At 49.1% G+C, this 21664-nt stretch overlaps 1 protein-coding gene across 1 annotated transcript; it reads left to right on the top strand.

The window, feature by feature from the left end:
- The first annotated feature begins 151 nt into the window (after window positions 1–151).
- RAD51D (RAD51 paralog D) lies at window positions 152–15820 on the top strand. The gene is made up of 10 exons (XM_044744602.2): window positions 152–335; window positions 613–674; window positions 905–1023; window positions 7749–7830; window positions 8070–8204; window positions 8734–8829; window positions 11792–11882; window positions 11998–12068; window positions 14263–14427; window positions 14597–15820. The coding sequence occupies exons 1-10, from the start codon at window positions 254–256 to the stop codon at window positions 14678–14680; spliced, it is 987 nt and encodes a 328-aa protein (XP_044600537.1). The 5' UTR covers window positions 152–253; the 3' UTR covers window positions 14681–15820.
- The last annotated feature ends 5844 nt before the right edge of the window (window positions 15821–21664 follow it).

The raw sequence follows: 21664 nt of genomic DNA, 5'->3' as shown, positions 1-21664 counted from the left end.
CGGGGGGCGGGCAGGCAGGCCTGCGCGCGTGGGGAAGAGGCCCGCGGCGGAGGCGGGCGCCGAGGCCGGGAGCCGGGGCGGGGCCGCGGGGGCCGGGGCGGGAGGCCGCGCGGCCGGCAGGTGGCGCTGCAGGCCGGGCCCCGGGCTCCGTGCGCCGGAAGCGGCGGCCGGCCGGCAGGGCAGGCGGGCGGGCCCGCTGCGAGGGGTGCGCGCCGAGGGCCCGGCGGAAGCCCGCGCGCGGCGCGCAGGCAGCATGGGTCTGCTCAGGGCCGGGTTGTGCCCAGGCCTCACCCAGGACGTGGTCCAGCTGCTGAGGGGCCGCGGCATCAGGACAGGTGGCGGCGTGGGCTCGCCCCGCGTTCCCGGGAGGGGCCTTCCCCTGCCCTGCCCGCCCTGCCCCCGCCACCTGGAGAGGCTCCCCGAGGAAGGGCAGGACCCCTCCGGTGTGCCCGACTCCCCGCCGGCCCCTCGGCTCTGGTGGTCCGCGTGGGCCTCCCGAGACGGCCTGCCCGGAGCTAGAACTGCGCCCCCATTTCACCGATGAGGGAGAGCCCAGGGGGGGCAAGCCCGGGCCGCCTTCCTGCCAATCAGCCACGCGCGTTTTGTTTTCAGTGGTGGACCTGGTTTCCGCAGACCTGGAGGAGGTGGCCCAGAAATGTGGCTTGTCTTATAAGGTGAGCTGACAGTTCCCATGCTCCCAACCTGGGTGCCTCTGAATGTCCATCTCTGAGCCAAGGGAGCAAAGGGTTTCCAGAGATGGATAAGGGCGTGGAGGGCCGGTGAGACCCCAGGATGCCCCTCCCTCGGCCGGTCCTCGTCGAGTCCTGGGGGTTGCGAGTCCTGGGGGTTGCGGTGGGCTGAAGTGCCCCTGCCCCATGCGGAGTTGCCCCTGCCCCTTCCGCAGGCCCTGGTTGCCCTGAGGCGGGTGCTGCTGGCTCAGTTCTCAGCTTTCCCATTCAATGGCGCTGATCTCTACGAGGAGCTGAAGACCTCCACTGCCATCCTGTCCACCGGCATTGAGAGGTTTGTATGTGTCCTCGGGGAAGGAGGTGAGAGGCCGCAGGCCGGGGCTGCCTCCAGCTGGGCTTCTGATGCTGGAGACTAGAGAGCAGGGTTTTCAAGCTGTGGTGAGGGCAGCGTGGATGATGGGCAGGACTTCTGAGTTCTCATACCCTGTAACAGGGTTTCTCTACCTGGCATTCTAGCGTTTGGGGATGCCTAATTATTTGGTGTGGGGAGCCGGAGCCGGTCCTGTGCGTTGCAGGATGTTTGGCTGCATCCCTGGCCTCTGTCCACTAGATGCCAATAGCACCTCCCTCCCAGGTTGTGACAATCAAAAATGTCTCCAGACATTGTCAGATGATGCCCCAGGCGGTAGAATTGCCCCTGGTTGGAAACCACTGTCGTATCACACAAGGTGTCAGTATTTCATTATTACTCGGCAGGTCAGAGCAACACTTTCTGGCCCTAGCTCCTGTTTCACTTAAGGATAGGGCACGAGAGATTGTGAGAGGACCAGCATTCATTGAGTGCCTACTAAGCTCCAGCCATGACTGTAGGTTACATAATCTCTTCGGTGACTCTGGGAGTTAGTAATTATTAAGCCCACTTGAGTTCTGCCCAAGAGGAGCGAGGGGCAGAGGTGGGGCTCAAGCCCTGGCACTTGAGCCAGAACTTGGTTCATTCCCCATACTCTGCAGCCGGAGGGCACAGGCGAGCTTCCGGAGAAGAGCAGTTCCATTCTGCCGTGTTGTCTGGAGAGGGAAGGAGTTGGAAGACAATAGCCAGTTTTTGGCCAAAGAAGTCTGACCTCTCCCTGGCCTGCTTGTGCAGAATTTGATGAAGAGCTCAGCCACCAGAGAGGTCCGGATCGGTCTGGCCCTTGCCGTTTCCATAACACGTTCTCTTGGCACGGTCCATGCAGCGTGGTGCTTGCTCCCCTTGGTTGGGGGTCCGAGTCCATTGTCCATCAAGCACTGGCTGAGTGCCTCCTGGGGGCTCTGTGTGAGGTTGTACTGAGTGCCTGCTGCCTAGTAGATACATGAGATGATTTGTGTGCGAGTGAGGCGAGGCTCCTGCACTTAAGGGGCATGGGGTCTAGTGGGTAGACACAAGTGTAAGCAGGGGGAGGCAGCATGGGGGGGGGCGTTATTAACAGAAAGTCGACTTGGCCTTTGGGCTCAGGGAACTTATATAACCAAGAGGAGCTTATAAAACCAGCATACACAGAGGAGGCATTCAGGGAGCCGTCAAGTGGTGAACTGGCAGGAGTGCAGCTGCGTGGGGTCACTGCAGGGGGCATCAGAGTGGCTCAGGAAGCTCTGAAAGGAGGCAGGCCTTGGCCATTGAGGAGTGGATGGGCTTTCTCTGCCTGCTTACCGAGAACTGGGCGCCGTGCTCGCACCTCACGGTGCATTATATTATTTGTTCTTCACAGCCACCAATGAGCGCATTATGGTTAAAATCACCATTCTAAAGATGAGGAAACTGGGACTCAGGTCACACGACTTGCTCAAGAAGGCACAGCTAGTAAATGGCAGACCAGGCACTTGAAGTCATGTCTGTCACACTCCTAACTCCAGGGACCGAGCTCTCACTCGCCTGCCCTCTTGCCTCCCTGGAGGTGGGAGGCCGTTCTGTGAAAGCAGAGCCACAGGCAGTGGGGTGGAGGTGTGCACGGTGGACTGGAGTAGGGAGGCTGGCACGAGAGAGGCCAAGGAGAGAGGTGGCGGGGACGGCGGGGGGCAAGTCCCATCTAGGGCAGGTGACAGCAGGAGGTGAGTCGAAGAAGAGATGTGACAAGCTGTACTGCCGGGTGTGATGTAGGCGTGAGGAATCAAAGATGACTCGCTGAGTTTCTCGCCTTCCTTGGTGTTCTCTGAACAGTTAATGGGTGTAACTTCACAAAGGGAGGGGGTCAATTCCATGGTCAAGAATTTGGGAAATGCTTCATTACCCCGAATTGAACAGGTTTCTTTGTTGTATGCCTTCTCCGAGCCTTTAGTGCTGATGTGTAGGCCCATAGAACACGGAGTGTGCCTTGGAAGAAACTGCATTGATGGGGGGAGATTGGTGGCTCTTTAAAGACCAGCTATATCTTGCTCATCTCTATATCTCAATTTTAGAATAAGGCCTTCAAGAAATGTCAGGCCTTTAGACGATGTCTGAATGAATGACTGAAAGCCAGCTCAGAGGGAACGGTGTAGGATAAACCCCAGAAATCACTTGTATTCAAAACAAGTGGTAAAACCCCAGGTGGACTTCTGCTCCACAAGGCAGACCGGGGGTCTCTCTCCATGTTGATGGGCCGACTAAGAGGAGATTGGTAGGAAGGTCCTCTAAGCTGTAGGAGAGCTGGAAGGCAAACAGATGAGAAGTCAGCTGGGGAGTGGATTTGGGAATTCCTTACACAGCGTGATCCTCACAGCCAAGAAAGTGGTTGATTCTTTTTTTTTTTTTTTTTGAGGAAGATTAGCCCTGAGCTAACTGCTGCCAGTCCTCCTCTTTTTGCTGAGGAAGGCTGGCCCTGAGCTAACATCCGTGCCCATCTTCCTTACTTCATATGTGGGACGCCTACCACAGCATGGCGTGCCAAGCGGTGCCATGTCTGCACCTGGGATCCAAACCAGTGAACCCCGGACCGCCGAAGTGGAATGTGCGCACTTAACCAGTGAGCCACCGGGCCGGCCCCGAGAGTGCCTTTCTAACCAGTTCCCAGGTGCCGCCGATGCTGCTGGTCTGGGAAGCACACCGGGAGAACCACTGCTGTAATGAACTGGGGGTTCTCTGACCTCAGTGGAAGAAATGAGATCCAGGGGTGGCCAAGGCTCAATGTGCTTTAAACAGGTGCTTATTAAACAGAGACAGGATGAATACAGTTATTCCAAGAAGCCATGGGGCTGGAGTGATAACCAGAGTGTTTGACTGGCAGAGGCCTGTGGTTATAATGATGGGGTCCCTGGAATTGAAACAGATGGGTGCTTACTGAGGTGCTGCTGGCCACATACAGAGGGGTCATGGGAGGTCTTCAGGAACCTTTTCAGAGGACTGGAGCCCGTGAAGGTGATTGCAGGGTAGAAAAGGGATGCGTGTAGTCAGGACACGGAGGCACTGGTGTAGGCTGTGGCAGAGGAGGAGCAGCTCCAGCCCGCAGGTTGGACAGGACATTGCAGGTGGGCAGTGACCTATTTCATGGTGGTTCAAGGACAGAACCTGGGTTAGGAGTTGACTCTGTCCTGAGTTTCTCCCAAGGCTTCCATAGCTGGAGTGTTGACAACATAGGAACTAAATAGCACCATTCTATCACTCATTTCTCTGGGAACATTTACTGTGTGTCTCCTGTGTTTGAGGCATGTGCTAGTGATGGGGACGTAACAGTGAACAAGGCCCAGGTCTTGCCTCAGGGCGCTCCAGGCCAAACGGGGAAGACAGACGAAAACAAGCAAATGGAAAATAATTACAAAGTCCTAGAACTAATTGTGAATTCAGCAAGGTTGCAGCGTACAAGATCAACACACAAAAATCAGTTGCATTTCTATATACTCAGAATGAACATGTGGAAATGGAAATTAAAAACCCAATACCGTTTACAACTGCTCCAAAGAAAATGAAATACTTAGGTCTAAACCTAACCAAACAGGCATAGGATCTGTATGCTGAAATTAAAAATTGCTGATGAGAGAAATCAAAGACGACTCCAGTAAATGGAGAGACATACTGTGTTTTTGGATCGGGAGACTCAACATTGTAAAGATGTCATTTCTCCATAAATTGGTCTATAGATTGAATGCAGAAAATCCTGGCAAGGTTTTTTGTAGAAATAGGCTTATTCTATTAATTACATGGAAAAGCCAGTGACCTAGAATAGCTAAAACAATTTTGAAAAAGAAAAAGTTGGAGGAATCAGGGGCCGCCCTGTGGCCTAGTGACTAAGTGTGGCGTGCTCTGCTTTGGCAGCCTGGGTTCAGTTCCTGGGCATGGACCTATACCACTTGTCGGCAGCAGTGTTGTGGCGGTGACACACACAAAATAGAGGAAGATTGGCACAGATATTGGCTCAGAGCAAATCTTCTTCAAGCAAAAAGGGGAAGATTGGCAACAGATGTTAGCTCAGGGCCAATCTTCCTCAGCAAAAAAAAAAAAAAAAAAAAAAAAAGTTGGAGGAATCACTCTACCAAATGTTAAGGCTTACCGTATACCTACAGTAATCAAGACAAGTGCAGTATTGCAAATAACAAGGCACACAGATCAATGGAGTGGAAGGGAGAACCCAGAAATAGCCCCACAAGAATCTCCAGCTGATTTTTGACAAAGGTACAAAAACACTTCAATGGAGGAGGGATATAGCCTTTTGAACAAATGGTGCTGGAGTTATTGGACATCATAAGTAATAAATAGTGTAAACCTCCCACCTTATACAAAAATTAAAAATGGATCATGAACTTAAATGTAAAACTTAAGCTTTTAGAACAAAACAGAGAAGAAAATCTTTGGGAACCTGGGCCAGGCAAAGTGTTCTTAGATTTGACACCAAAAGTATGATCCAAAAAAAAATTGATAAATTTAAAAAATCAAAATAATAGCTTTTGCTTGCAAAAGAGGATGAAAATACAAGCTATAGAGTGGGGAAAATATTTGCAAGCCACAAGTTCAGCAAAAGACTTGCATATAATACATAAAGAATTCCTAAAACTCAACAGTAAAACAATCCAATTAAAAAATGGGCAAAAGACATGAACAGGCATTTCACCAAAGAGGACATCCAGGTGGCAAATAATCAGATGAAAAGATGTTCAACATCATTAATTATGAGGGAACTGCAAATTAAAACCATAGTAAGGGGCCGGCCTGGTGGCACAGCAGTTAAGTTTGCACATTCTACTTCGGGTGTGGACAAGGCACCACTCAGCAAGCTGTGCTGTGGCAGGCGTCCCACATATAAAGTGGAGGAAGATGGGCATGGATGTTAGCTCAGGGCCAGTCTTCCTCAGCAAAAAGAGGAGGATTGGCGGCAGATGTTAGCTCAGGGTTAATCTTCCAAAAAAAAAAAAAAGAAAAGCCACAATAAGCTATTACTACACCTACCAGAATGGCTAAAATAAAAAAATGGTCATAACACCAAATGCTGGTGAGGATGTGGACAAACTGGATCACTCATACATTGCTAGTGGGAAAGTAAAATGGCATAGCCACTCTGGAAAATGGCGGTTTCTTACAACATTGATAGGCACTCACCATATAACCCAGCAATTGCATTCTTGGGCATTTGTTCCAGAAAAATTAAAGCTTAGGTTTACACAAAAACCTGTACGTGAATGTTCATAGCAGTTTTTTTCATAACTGCCCCAAACTGGAAACAGGGAACATGTCCTTCAGTGGATGAATAGCTGAACAAACTTGGTACGTTCGTACCCTGGAGTACTACTCAGCAATAAAAAGGAACAGACCGTTGATGCACGCAACAACTTGGATGGATCTCAAGGGAATGATGTGGCGTGAAAGAAGCCAGTCACAAAGGTTACATACTGTATGATTCTAGGTGCATAACATTTTTTTTTTTAAGAAAGATTTTATTTTTCCTTTTTCTCCCCAAAGCCCCCTGGTACATAGTTGTATATTTTTAGTTGTGGGTCCTTCTAGTTGTGGCATGTGGGATGCCACCTCAGCATGGCTTGATAAGCGGTGCCATGTCCACACCCAGGATCTGAACCGGGAAAACCCTGGGCTGCTGAAGTGGAGCGCGTGAACTTAACCACTTCGCCACAGGGCCGGCCCCCATAACATTCTTGAAATAATGTAATAGTAGAGATGGAGAACAGATGAGTGGTTGTCAAGGCTTAGGGATTAGGGGTGGAGAGAAGGGATGTGGCTATAAAAGGGTAGCAACAAGGGAGCCTTGTAGTGATGGAAATGTTCTGTGTCTTGATAAAATGGCATAGAATTCTAGACGGACACACACGGGCGTAACACTGGTGAAATCTGAATGTGCTCTGTGGATTGCCCCAGGTCAGCCTGTGCTGCTGTACTGTGGTACAATACATCTTGTAGTGCAGGATGCTACCATTAGGTGAAACTAGGTGAAGGGTACACGGGACCTCCCTGTACATTTTTTTGCAACTTCCTGTGAATCTATAATTAGTTCAAAGTTTAAAAAAATGACAGATTGGGGGCCAGCCCGGTGGTGCAGTGGTTAAGTGCACACGTTCCACTTTGGCGGCCCGGGGTTCGCCAGTTCGGATCAGATCATGGGTGCAGACATGGCACCGCTTGGCAAGCCATGCTGTGGCAGGCGTCCCACATATAAAGTAGAGGAAGATAGGCATGAATGTTAGCTCAGGGCCAGTCTTCCTCAGCAAAAAGAGGAGGATTGGCAGCAGTTGGCTCAGGGCTAATCTTCCTCAAAAAAAAAAAAAGACAAATTATGAGAAATGCTATCAAGGAAACCCACAAGAGACTGAGATGGAAAATGAAAGGAGCATCTTTTGATAGGGCGGCAAAGACGTCTGTTGGGAGGTTGGTCTTTAAGCTGAAGTGAAAGGATGAGGAGGCGCCAGAGGAGGAATGTTTCGCCGTGCAGTCTTTCCCCAAAGGGAACTCCACCAGGACAAGCCTCCTGGCTGGAGATGTTCAGAATGTCTCTGGACAGAACCAGTGGTTGGAAGGAGTGTCTTGCTTTTCTTCTTGGTTCCTACTCCCTCTTTGTCTCCAATCCCCTGGGTTGATTCTCTTCCCCCCTCTTCTGCCATCAGCCTGGACAAACTGCTTGATGCTGGTCTCTATACTGGAGAAGTGACTGAAATTGTAGGAGGCCCAGGTAGCGGCAAAACCCAGGTACACGTGTGGCCAGCAGCCAGGAGGAGTGAGGGAGGTGGGTGCATAGCCCTGGATCCCTGGGGAACTTCTGCCATTGTGCTCGCGATTCAGAGCTCAGAAGAGAGAAGGCAGTGGTGAGGACAGGGGCTTGAACTTGGCCCATTCATGTTGCTGGGATCTGGACAAGATTTGGTGGGGAGCTCCCATTCTGGGCCCTCTTTGAGGGCTCAAGTTCAGCCAGCGCCCCGTCTACTCAGGTATGTCTTTGTGTGGCTGCAAATGTGGCCCATGGCCTGCAGCAGAACGTCCTGTACATCGATTCCAGTGGAGGGCTGACCGGCTCCCGCCTTCTCCAGCTCCTTCAGGCCAGAACCCCAGTTGAGGAAGAGCAGGTAAGGGGCAAGGGAGCTGGGTTCCTTTGAGGTTCTGACACAAAAAGACCTCATTATCCCTTACATTGCAAGAATTTGGGCCATTTGGATGAATAGTTATTTCTGGCTTTGGAACTTGCTGTTCTATTAATACTTCCTATATTCCTCAAGCCTCCCCTGTTATGACATCACCCCAGCTTGGATGCTGCCCACGCTGATCCTTCCAAGAACCCCAGCTCCCCACATACCCTGATTCAGGCCTGGCAACCAGCCAGCATCTGTGTTTCTATCCCATTTCTTGCCATTGGCAGACGTGACTAATCAGTCCTGTCATTCTTTCCCGCTGAGCTCTGACTTGGCTTTGCAGCTCGGCCCCAAGCAGCCACCACTGTGAGAACTGACTCATTAGGCAAAGCCCATGTACCACCCTGGACCTGAGTCCTTGTGTCTAGGGGTCGCTTCCTGCTCAGCCTTAAAATCCCCCTTCATCTTGCTCAATCCCCTGCTCCCTCTTATCCAAAGCCCCTCCTTCTCTCTCCTCCCTCTTCAGGCAGGAGCTCTCCAGAGGATCCAGGTGGTGCGTGCATATGACATCTTCCAGATGCTGGACGCGCTGCAGGACCTCCGAAGCACGGTGGCTCAGCGGGTGAGCATGCTGTTCTGCCCCTCTTGCTTCACCCAGCTTGCCGGCTGCTGTCTGTATGTGGGCAGGTGTCCTACTACATACTCTGTTTGGAAATGCAGGTGCGCAGTCTGGTGACTCCAGCTCTGCTTGCCACTCCCAGGATGGGACTCCTGAATGCTTAATTCATTCCTCAGTGCCTCATTGTTCACATGCCCATCTTCTCCACTAAAGTAAGCCCCTTGAGCGCAAGGATCATGTCAGAGTCATCTCTGCATTCCCCCACTGGATTAGTTAGCATTACTTTCAGCTGCAAGTGCTAGAGTCTGTCTGACAGATATTTGAACCTGGAGGACATTTAATTATCTCACGAGTCTGGAGGTTGGCAGGTCCACAATATCAGGGCTCTAGGTTGGTGTGTCTGATCTCCTATTCTTCTCCCTCGTGACTGCAAAGTGGCTGCTATAGCTCTAAGCATGTCTTCACACATGTACATCCATATGCAGGGCAGTAGAAAATAAATGCCTCTTTTTTGTACTTCTTCCCTTTTATCAGGGAAGAAAAATCTTTCTCCAGAACCCACTAGTAGATTTCCCACTTCGCCTTATATCTAGTTGGTCAACTGAGTTATGGGGCTGGCCCGGTGGTGCAGCAGTTAAGTGTGCATGTTCCGCTTCAGTGGCCCAGGGTTTACCGGTTCGGATCCCAGATGTGGACATGGCACCGCTTGGCAAGCCATGCTGTGGGAGGCGTCCCACATATAAAAAAAGGGAGGAAGATGGGCATGGATGTTAGCTCAGGGCCAGTCTTCGTCAGCAAAAAGCGGAGGATTGGCAGCAGTTAGCTCAGGGCTAATCTTCCTCAAAAAAAAAAAAAAAACCAAACTGAGTTATATGTGTGTCTTAGACCAGGGGTTGGGCCCACCTTCCCTGATGCCAGGAGATTTCTGTCTAGTACCTGAACACACTCAGAGTCCTGTTAACAAGAAAGAGGGGTATGGAATGGCATTTGGGTTGGTACCCTCCTACACCTGCTGGATGCCTAGACAGGACTTGGTGCACTGATTTCCAGACTACTAGATTGCAAAATACCTTAGAGAGAATAGTTTAATTCATTTTAAACTTTTTCTCTCACCCCAAAGCGTGACATGTTCCTGTGGGCATACCCAGGATTGTGTATAAAGTAAATCATTTTTACACACTTTGGTACATATGACAGTTGAACAAATACTTGCCATTGGAGTCATAGCTGCTTATGACCCACGTGTGTGTTGAGACATGAAGGCAAACATCCTGATCTGATCCAGCCCTCGTTTCTAGAGATGAGGAGAGTGAGGGCTGGAGAAGCTCAGTGAGTTGCCCGGAGTCACCACATGTTTAGGATAAGAACTAAGCTTATAAGCCCAAAATCTCAACTCTCAGGTCAAAAGACTACATTTTTTACTGTAGGAGCATTAGATGGTATATATTCTATTGCATAACAAGTTACCACAAACTTAGTGACTTACAACAACCCATCTTTACTACCTCACAGTTTTCATTGGTCAGGCGTCTGGGCACACCTGAGCTGGGTCCCCTGCTTGGTGTCTCATGAGGCCGTGATCAGGGCGGCATCTGGGCCGTGTTTTCATCTGGAGGCTCACCTGGGGAAGAAGCTGCTTACAGTCCACTCAGGTTGTTGGCAGAATTCATTTCCTAGCTGCTCCAGTTTCTTGCTGGCAGTGGGCCAGAGGTCCCCTTTAACTCCTGGTGGCTGCCCACTGTTCCCTGCCATTTGGCCCTTTCCAAAGGCACTTCACAGCATGGCCATTTGCTTCTTCAAGACAGCAGGAGAGTGAGAGCAAAATGCAGCACGCAATCGTATTTAAAACATAATGTAATCACGGGAGTGACATCCCATTGCCTTTGCCATCTGATGTAGCCTAATCAAGAGAGTGACATTCCAACATCTTTGACATTTTATTAGTGAGAAGCAAGTCACAGGACTTAGCCACAGTCAAGGGGAGGGGATTTGACAAGGGCTCAGATACCTAGAGGTGGGGATCGTGGGGACCACCTTAGGGTCTGTCTGCCACGGATGACCTGACAGCTCCATGGCTGCAAGCTGTCCTATTTTGGCCAGAGATTTCAACTTGCTCTCTCAGAGAGTGAGGGAGAGCTAAGCCGATTTCAGTTTTAGCTTCTCTCTTTTCCACCAACCTCTCTTAGACAAGCTGATGACTGGCCAAGAGTCAGTAACTGGAAGATGAGGGGAGACGTGCAAAAGAGACCAGATAATGCTGAGTATCCAAGACTTGGCCAACACAAAGTGAAAAAAAAGTTGTGGAAACAGAATCAGCAAAGGACTAAGTATAATCAGTATAAGGACTAAGGAGAGAAGAAAGGAAGCGTCAAAGACGGTTTAGGTCTGATAAACCAGGAGGATGGTAATGCTTGTGTAGAGACAGAAAATTATGGTTTTCACAGATGGCTGTCTGTATAGTCTATATTTGGAACCATTTTAGTTGTGGAAGATGAGGCCCCACAGGAATGATCTGAAAGGAGAAACTGAAGTAAAGAGAAGGCTAAACTCTTCAGCAAAGGAAGTTAGGAATTTGGGAAGCAGGCAGGAGAAGGAGAAGAGGAGCCTGACAAGATGATGGGGGGCTGGCCGTAAGGAGAAAGGTGGTCACTGAGAAAATTCCTGACCGGGGGCAACAGGACTCTGAACAGGGATTTGTCACATTTAATTATTTTGGGGTATCTGTGATGTTCTGTGACTTAATCTCTCTCTGTCCACCCAAGTCTTCAGCAGAATCTGTTATACAGACAAATGGGGGTGGGGAACGATGACATTGCTGACGTTCCATGATGCCTGTGCTCCTGGGTTTGGGGTCTGGGGAGGTTATTTCTTACCAGTTTCTGATAGAGGAGCAAGCTTGTCCTGGAATGGGTGCCCCCTAGAGGCCAGCTGGTTCATGGCACATACTTCCCCCCCGAACCCCCAGGTGAGCGGTTCTTCCGGGACTGTGAAGGTGGTGGTTGTGGACTCGGTCACCGCGGTGGTCTCCCCACTTCTGGGAGGTCAGCAGAGGGAAGGTGAGTGGTGTGGCAGAGCCCAGGGTTAGGGATGGGATCTGGCCTTCCCCTCTGGAGGCCAGTCCCCGCCCAGTCCCTGAGGCCCTGCCGCCTTCCCCCTCTGCCTCTCCTCCAGGCTTGGCCTTGATGATGCAGCTGGCCCAAGAGCTGAAGACCCTGGCCCGGGACCTTGGCCTGGCAGTGGTGGTGAGGAAGTGGGCTCAGCCAGCTGTGCTTCTCTTGTCTGGGATCCCTGGGCTTCACCAAGTGGGGACTTGAAATGAACTTGATTTCTAATTATAGCTCTCTATTTCTCTTAACTGGCAGCTTCTGAACTCCCAAAGTGGCCCTTTACGAAAGGGTCATAGCTGCACTTTCCTGAGTCATCTAGAGCGCTGGACTGTGAGGGGACGGGACCATAAATAGCCAAGTGTTCAGGGACAACCTTGTTTTCCTTTTTCCTTTCTTTAAGTCAAGTTTACTGAGGTGTAATTCACATAGAGTAACTCTCTCCTTGTTTGAAGTTTGACTAATGGATACTGTCGTATCCAGTCTTGTTACACCACCACAGTCAAGATACAGCATATTTCCATCCCCCCATGAACGTCCCCCAACCCCAGATAACCACTGATGTCGTTTTTGTCCCAGTAGTTTTGCCTTTCCCAGAGCTTCATAGAAAGAGATCTTTTTGCTTTTTAAGTAACTTTTTCTGCTTATAGAATAGTTTCTTAAAAGTCTGCCTGCTTCTCCTAGAAAGGGTAAAAAATAATTAAATAGAAGAGTCAAATTTGTAAGCAGTCTCCACATCCACAGAAACCATATTCATATTTTTATATTTCTCCATATAATCTCTTTTTTTTGGTGAGGAAGATTGGCCCTGAGCTAACACCTGTTGCCCATCTCTCTCTTTTTGCTTGAGGAAGAGTGGCCCTGAGCTAACATCTCTGCCCATCTTCCTGTTTTGTACGTGGGTCGCTGCCACAACATGGCTTGACAAGTAGTGTCGGTCTGTGCTTGGGATCTGAATCTCTGGACCTGGGCCACCGAAGTGGGGTACACCGAACTTAACCACTGTGCCACTGGGCCTGCCCCCATAAAATCTTTTCTCTCTGCTTACATACATGTACTTTTAACCAACTTTCCAACTAAACTGTAACCTTGTTTAAAAAAAAAGAGTTATTTCATTCCATTTTCTATATTTTTAAATAGATTCTTTAAGAATGCCAGTTTTAGCAGTTACTTATTATTTTGTTTAATTCTTATATTACAGGGGCCTGTAAACTTTTTCTGTAAAGGGCCAGATAGTAAGTAATTGAGGCTTTATGGCCTTTTTAGTCTATGTTGCAACTACTCAACTCTGCCTGTAGAAGAGGAGAACAAGCATGGACAAGACCTAAACAAATGGGCATGGCTATGTCCCAGTGACACTTGATTTTCAAAAACAATTTGGGGACTAAATTTGGCCTGTGGGCAGTAGTTTGCAGACCCCTGGTGTACCATAACCTTCTATTTCCTGATTTGGGGCCTTTAGGTCACCAGTTTTTCTCTATTTTAAATAAAACTATAGTGAACATCCTCATATCTAAATCTCTTTGCACATCTCATACTATTTCCTCAAACTCCTAAAAGTATAATTATTGAGTCAGGGATGCTTGTATTTTTAAATGTCTAGATATGACATTGCTAAATTTCCAGGAAGGTTATAGTAATTTGTGCACCCACCGGCAGTGTAAGAGGATCTGCTTTCCTCTTCTTTTGTTCTTGTACTGGGTCCCAGGGCCTCCCTCTCCTGACTTGAGGATGTATGTGATCACCTGCTGTGTGCCAGGCTCTGGCTTAGGCAGTGGGCATTCAGTGAGGAACAAGCCACAGCCCCTGCCCTGGGGGGTCGGTGTGTGGGGGGAGAGCCTCATCAGGAGGATGCTCTGAGCCTTGGGTTGCTCACCTGTGATCAACCTGGGCAGAGTAGAGCTGACAACCAGATTAGGACCTCCCTTCCAGAACTGCCCGCACCCCCACCCACACAGATGTACTCCCTGACACAAAGAGCTGGTGGACATGGTCTCAGGATGCCCGTCTGCTGAGTGGGGGTGTGGTAGGTTCAAGCCCAGCGCTGGTTCCCTCCAGGAAAGTGCAGGCAGCTCTACTTACTCCCTGACGTGCACCCCATCACCTGTTGGAGTTAAGCCTGAGGCATTGTGGCTTAGTGGAAAGAGCTGTGCACAAGTTAGGAGCCCAGGGTTATAGTTCCAGACCTGCCATCGATAAGTCATGGAGCCTTGGGGAGGTCGTTTCTGTGCGCCAGGCCTCAGTTTTCCCGTCTGTAAGATGAAGCAGTAGGAGCAGACGTCCTCTACACTTGCATTATGGATCTCTAAGTCTTTGATTCTTTCTGCCACAGGTGACCAACCACATGACCCGAGAGAGGGACAGCGGGAAGCTCAAACCTGCCCTCGGACGCTCCTGGAGCTTTGTGCCCAGCACTCGGATTCTCCTGGATACGGGCGAAGGAGCAGGAGCATCAGGCAGTCAGCGCACGGCATGTCTGATCAAATCTCCCCGTCTGGTGAGCTGGGCCCTGGGGAGAACCAGTAGTCTGGGCCCTTGAGAGCGGTTTCTATGCCCACACATGTCTTACAGAGGAATTCTTGGATGCCGAGACCTTAGAACCAAAGAGGCAACCCTCTTGGGTTGCTTACCTCAAAAACTTGCCCTTCCCGCCTGTCTTCTTCCAGCCAACAGGTTTCCAGGAGACAGTAGACATTGGGACCTGGGGCACTCTGAAGCAGAGCCCAGCGTTACAGGGACATCCGACATGACTGTGCTGTTGACTGGGAAAGGGAGAGACATCAAGGCCCCAACTCTCCTGAGCAGTAATGCCTGCTGTCCCCTGCCACCCAGCCCTTGGGACTGCAGTAGAAGCTCTTGGACTGGGCAGAAGAGATGTCTATGTTTGCCTAGCTTCTCTTTCTCACACAGCTACAGGCAAGAGAGAATGCTGTGGTGGAAGGACCCAGACATTCATGCTGGTGCCACGTTCTCTTCCCTTGTTTCCTACCATGTGTGTTTCCAGTGGGAGCCGAGTTCACTGTGGCTTGGGGCATCTCTGGAGAGACACACTAGTGACTGGATGGATGACCCTGTGTGCCACCATTGTACCTGCGCTCTGTCCCTACACAGTGACTAAGCCATGAAGCCTCTAGCTTGCTTTTGTTTCTGTTTTTTTTGCCTGTTTTTCCATCTATAAGATGGGGCTCCCTTTCCCTCAGGTCTGTTTGTAAGTTACTGGGTGGAAAGTAACCTCGTAAATGTAAAACTCTTCATCTATCTCCTGCTCTTACAAATATAAAAAGGAAAATCCCCCCGCCCCACAGCCACCTGATTTCCCCCAGAAGGCTTTTTTTCAGTTTCCCCCAGTGAGGCCCCAAACGACTGTCGTTCCTTTTTGCCTTCTGCTGATTGGGTTTCACACACCTGCCCACATCACCATGACCAGGTGAGACGTGAGCTCGCTGCAATCCCAGGGATATAGTTTAACAGGAAAAGAGGCTGTGACCTGCTCCTGGTGAATCCAGCCACTTGTTTAATATACATGGCGCCCTGTGGGGCTCCTCCACAGTACAGAGTAACCAGAGGTGCTGAACCGTAGCCTTGCCCGTAAACAGACAGGAGAATTTGCACAGTAAATAGAGCCAGCTGGGAAAATTGATGCTGGCGTAAATAATACATGGCAAATCTAGTCCTTTATGCAGAAATTCATGGCCAGTGGCTCCGAGATGCAATATAATTACGCTTCTCTTCCTGCCAGCTGTACCACGGCCTAGTGCCCTGGTGGATAAAATAACCCCCGCTGTCTGTGACCAGCACTGTCGCCCTGCGTCTGAGAGCTGTAACCCTGGCTGGGAGGGGAGGAGCACACCAGGGAAAGGAGAATAAAAGGCAAAGTAGAGAAATGATCAGGGTTGTTTGCTGACTACCTTTTTTAAAGGAAGGTCGCCTTTCTCAGAGAACCTGTTATGTAATTAATTAGTTGTGCTTTGGCTACGGGACAAGGGGGTCAGAGTTGTACGTAGAAGATAGGACATTTAGAGATGATGAAGGCAGCAGGGATAGGAGTGAGAAGTAGGGAGGACTTGGAATGAGTGGTGGACGGGCTCAAGGGTATCTGCCTGAGTGAGGACAGGGTTGGTGGGCTCAAGACCGGGGGAACCCGGATGCTGCTGCTGTCACAGAAGACTCCAGGAGAAATTAATCTTCAATATCCTTATACCATGAGTGGTTGGCTCATTTCTACAACCATAGCAGGACATGAGATGTTAAGCTAGGAATGGCAAGTCCCTGGCGCTTGTACCATTTGGGCATCCTGAGCCCATGTAGACATCATCAGTCAGGCAAGCATTCCTTTTTTTGTTGAGGAAGATTGGCCCTGAGCTAACATCTATGTCAGTCTTCCTCTATTTTGTATGTGGGACGTCACCACAGCGTGCCTTGATGAGCGGCATGTAGATCTGCACCTGGGATCTGAACCCATGAGCCCCGAGCCACCAAAGTGGAGTGTGTGAACTTAACCGCTACGCCAATGGACTGGCCCCCAAGCATTCTTTTTTATGGAGTTCAAAGTCTTTCGCAGTTTTTCTCCACTCAGCACTCCAGGTAGCCGCAACCATCAGTTGGAGTTGACCTTCAGGGTGGAGCTGGTTGCCACCTCTGCCCTGGGCAGATCTGCCATGTTTCCTGTATGTGGTAAGTCCAGGTGCTTAGTCCCTGACTGAGGATCCTTGAATAATGTGGTTTGAGAGGCCTGTAAAGATCATATGCCCCATCCTGTCATCTAACAGAGAAGGAACCTGAGGCCCAAAGAGGAGAAGTGATAGTCCCAGTTGCAGTACAGGGGCTGGAACCCTGGACTCCTGGTTCCTAGGCCAGGACTCCTATCTCCATGTTGCCTTTAGTTTCTAATCACACAGTTCTGCTCCCGCTGAGGCAGTTACTCCAGCCAAAGGCGCCACAGCCCTCACCCCCGTGAGAAGGCCCCCCATTCACTGCTACTTCAGACCATCCTGTGACATTCCTTGCCTCTCACAATTTGCTTCTTCCTTGGGCCTTGGCCTTAGACCAGGGCTTTCTCTCGAGAGGCGTGCCACCACTGCATGCTCCGTCCCAGGCACCCCACGCCCTGCAGTTTGCCTACAGGGCTCGGGCCACGCTGGCTTTCCTGCCCGAGTGCCTTTTGCTCCCTCTGCTTGTGCCTCCATGCACACCCACCCTGACATCCTCCCCTTTTTCTGCATCAACTGTTAGACATCATAACCCCCCTGTACCACTCGCTCACTCTCTGTTCATTTGCCTGCCCATGAGCCCAAGATCGACTTTAAGGGCTCCCATGTCAATGCTCAGTACAGTCATGTGCTGCATAGTGACATTTCGGTCAATGGCAAAGTACGTAGTGGTCCTATTAGGTTAGTACTATATAACCTAGGTGTGTGGTAGGCTATACCGTCCAGGTTTGTTTAAGTACACTCTGATGTTTGCACAATGGTGAAATTGCTTGCCGTGTTTCTCAGAACATATCCCTGTCATTAAGCAACGCATGGCTGTAATTGTTAAATGTCTGAATGGGTAGGCTTTGATGCATTTTAAAGATGGCAAAGGAGGAAAGCAGGAATGTTTTCCTCTTAATTTACATAGAAATTGGGTCCCCAGAGTGTATTTTTACATATCTCCCTGCAGAGGACCATTATAGGTCCTGGATTTGATATTAGGCAGAATTAATGTTGAGTCCCTACTATGTGCTAGCGCTTGATGACTTTAAGTCAGGCACTTGAACTCCCACGCCTCTCAGGCAAAAGATTCACGTATTGAGGCTGCTCCCTGCTGCAAGTAACCAACCTGCCTTAAAGAGGCTTAAACAATGACATTTACTCTCTCTAGTAACACCGAGGCCAAGGTTGGCTCATTGTCAAGGAGTGCAGAGCCTTTCCGTCTTTCTGCTCTGCTCTCCTTTTGTGTTGGTTTTATCATCAAGCTCCTTGTTCTCATCAAAGCGCGGATGCAGCCATTCTAAGCGTCAATTGAGACGTGACAATACAGTCACGCGTCCCTTAATGACGGGGATAGATCCTGAGAAATGCGTCTGTAGGAGATTTTATCATTGTGCAAACATCATAGGGTTTTTATGCGCACAAACCTAGATGATATAGCTTACTACTTATGGGGCCACCGTCATATATGTGGTCCGTCGTTGACTGAAACATGAGGCACATGACAGTATCTACAGGCAGGAACATGATTGCCTCCTTGTGTCCTTTTAAGAACCAGGAAAACTCAGAACTTTCCTTCCAACCAAAGCAGACTTACCTCATGTCTCATTGGTGCAGAATTGCTTCATGCACCCACGTCTCTGTCATGGTATGGCAAATGGTATGGGACCACTGTGATTGGTTCAGACCAACCAGGAAATAGCCCTGGAGGTGGGGACAGGCTTTCCTTAAGCACATGCTGTGGCCATTGGTAGAAAATGGGGATGCTACCAGAAAGGAAGGAGTGTGCGTGGAGGAACTGGACGTTGGGTGGGCAACCACTAAGGCAAGTTTATTGAGGCTTTGTGTTTGGCCCTTTGTACACATCTCATTTAGACCTTAGGACAGCCTCGTGGCATGGGGAATCGTTCCATTTTACAGATGGAAAATGGGGGCCCAGCGAGGTTAAGGACATAATGATAGGTGGCAGCCCAGAATCAAACTTGAATCTGTCTGATTCCAAACTCTACTTTCCATCCTCATGCTGCCTTCAGCTGTGAATATGGAAATGTTTCAATAATACTCTTTTTCATATGTTTCCCTCATAGCAGCCAAGGCTACACGTCCCAGCCTCTTTTCAGCTTAGCTCACCATAAAAAGCTGGATCAGAGATCTACTTTATCAGCTCTTTCTGATTTCCCCTAGGGAAGCGAAGAGAATGATAAACACTTGGAGAAGGGTGATATCATTGGTATTAAAGTGAACTGGAGGTTTAGGGGGAAATGAAGCTGAATAAAAAACAACAGGGTCTCTGCTCCCTGAGATGGGAGCCGGGGAGCAATGAGGGATTTAAATGCATATCCCACTAGGTTTCTGCTGTTTTCTGGCATGGAGTTGTGCTGGGTAGTTAAAACTGTCCAACTCGGTGTGTTGGGGATGGGCAATGGAGAAGGCTCTGTGATGCACGGAGCTTAAATTAGAGCTATGTATATTATTCATCGAAAGTTACTCTCAAAAAGGTGCTTTCCTTCGTTTTTTCCTGTCTTATTGCACTGGCTAGACTAACTCCTGGTATTAAGTTGAATAGAAGCAACAATAGCCACTGTCCTTGTCTTGTTCCTGATTTGAGTGGTGTATTTCCGAAATTTTAGCATTAAGTAAGGTGCCATGGATTTCCCATGCTTACCTTTTATCAAGGTAAAGAGACCTCATGGTGTTTCCTGTCTGTCCTGGAGAGGGAGGCCAGGTACTGGCTGTTACATCTGCCGTGCACAGAGTTTTCTCTCCCAGCCAATGGAAGGTCCATGCGTCCCGGAGCCGTACAACTGCACCTCAGCTGCTGCACAAGTTTGACTCCTTGAGTGGCCTTTGAATCCATCTCTTCCTGCCTCTCGGTAGCTTCTGGGATTAGTAGCCTCAACCTAAACCTGGGTCTTGCCAGCAGACAATGGGGCCCGTGCTGAAAAGGATACAAAGTCAAGGAACAAGATGTTTTACATCTCAGCTACCTTGGTTGTAGCTCTGACACACACTTGCAGCGTGTCATTGGGTCAATCACTTAGCCTCTTTAAAGCCTTAGTTTCATCCACTGTGAAATGGGGGAAATACCTGCTGTGTACAAGTGCTTTCGGGTCGTATAGCTTATATAAAGCAGTGAATACTTTTCCAGGCATGTAATAGGCACTCAATCTCATATCATTGTGAGGTTTATGATGCTTAGGAGATACTGGTGACAGCTTCCTTCTGTCCCGGCAAGGCCAGCTTCATGTTAGTGTGACCAGTGCAGTGGCACAGAGCCCTCAGCTTAATTTAATGCTCTGCTCCTGCCATCCTGAAATTCTTAATACTTTTTCAGCAGGGGTCCCACATTCTGCACTATGCCCGGCAGACTAGCCTGTCCTGTATCCAGGGATGAGTAGAACTCTTGTACTGGCCCTTCTCTGCGGGAAACGCCCTACCACTGATTCCTTGGGGAATAACTCCCTCAGAGAGTAACCTCTCGTAGGAAAGTCAGGGTTAGTTAGCATCCTGTGTCTGTTTACTTCTAACTGTTCCTTTCTGGGGTAACTTACACAGCCTCTCTCAGAAAGGAACACTTTACATTTTACAAGATTTATTAGATGCAGAGAACTTAAGTGGGGGTGGTGAAGTGGAATGATGATTTGGGATTTTGGAATCAGGAAAAGATCTGGGTTTAAAACCCTGCCGGGGGGCTGGCCCCATGGCTGAGTGGTTAAGTTCGCGCGCTCCGCTGCAGGCGGCCCAGTGTTTCGTTGGTTTGAATCCTGGGCGTGGACATGGCACTGCTCATCAAGCCACGCTGGGGCAGCGTCCCACATGCCACAGCTAGAAGGACCCACGACGAAGAATATGCAACTATGTACCGGGGGGCTTTGGGGAGAAAAAGGAAAAAAATAAAATCTTAAAAACAACAACAACAACAACAAAACCCTGCCGGGCCCTTTCTGGCCCAATTGCTTGGACAAGATCATGTCTCTGTCTCATTGGTAAAATCTATGATGCAGGGGACTTAGATTTTCCTTATGGGTAAAATCTATGTCTCAGGGGAATTAAACAGATAACGTATGTAAAGCACCTTTCGCGGAGAGTCTGGTACATAGTAGGTGTTCAATCACCATTAATTTGTCTGGCTCTTGCCGGAAGTAACAAAAATCAGGGCACTAGGACTTACGAACGATGCTGCTACTAATAAAAGAAATAATATGATTTATTTTTTCACTACTGTTTGGGGAAAGGCATGTGCTTCATAAATATGTATTGGAAGGTACTTAGCAAATGAGTAGAAATAATAAAAATATGTCAAAGTAAACAGCTCCTATAAATATGTCACTTGGTAGACAAATTAGTGTTTTATTACCAGTAAATACTGTTGCTTGCCGAAAAGGATTTCAGATTACTTGCACAATGGGTACCTTATTGAGTGCCTCTGTGGAAGGGCACAATAAAGATGAAAAATAGTGATGGTGATAATGCTGAAGGTGGAAAAAGGAGACCACCTCACTTCAGGGATATGCACATTATTTAGTAGCATTCCAATGATTTAGCTGTAATATAGACCAGAGGGCCCAGAAAAAATGATTTTCCACAGCATGTCGTGAATCCAGACTCTGATTATTGGGTCCAATCAGTGGATGAAGCACACCCCATTTCAGAACTGAGTGCTCAGCTTGTAAACTAAGCTTCAAAAAGACATCTCTGGGTTGCACTCCATCCGTGTTCTGGACCTATTTACACTCTATAATTAACAGCAAGAGAAGGAGAGTTCCGGTGGAGAATCACACACCCATTTCAGAAATAAGAAAGGATGAACAAGGTCCTGGCATCTCAAGAGAAAAAGAACCAGAGAGGGGAAAAGAGGAAACAATAAATGCCTTCATGGGGGAAAATAAAGCCCTGGAGAGAGGCAGGGAAGACAGGCAGGGAATTGCCTCAAGGAAAGTTACTGAAACAGCCAGGTAGGAGAAAGATGGGCACGTTTAATTCAGGTGCAAGAGGCGTCTGGAAGGTCAGTGTTTCTGTGCATTCCTGGTGGTGGAAAGATAT

The sequence above is a fragment of the Equus asinus genome, chromosome 13 (assembly GCF_041296235.1).
Source record: "Equus asinus isolate D_3611 breed Donkey chromosome 13, EquAss-T2T_v2, whole genome shotgun sequence".
NCBI classification, from domain to species: Eukaryota; Metazoa; Chordata; class Mammalia; order Perissodactyla; family Equidae; genus Equus; species Equus asinus.
The sequence above is the reverse complement of the archived record's forward strand: the minus strand, read 5'-3'. Positions and strand labels throughout refer to the sequence as shown.

Excerpts from the sequence above, each read along its gene's own strand:
- RAD51D (XM_044744602.2), top strand. The coding sequence starts at position 254 with ATGGGTCTGCTCAGGGCCGGGTTGTGCCCAGGCCTCACCCAGGACGTG. Across the intron at positions 336-612 it reads GGGCCGCGGCATCAGGACAG|TGGTGGACCTGGTTTCCGCA; the intron begins GTGGCGGCGTGG and ends TTTTGTTTTCAG. Across the intron at positions 12,069-14,262 it reads ACCTTGGCCTGGCAGTGGTG|GTGACCAACCACATGACCCG; the intron begins GTGAGGAAGTGG and ends TTTCTGCCACAG.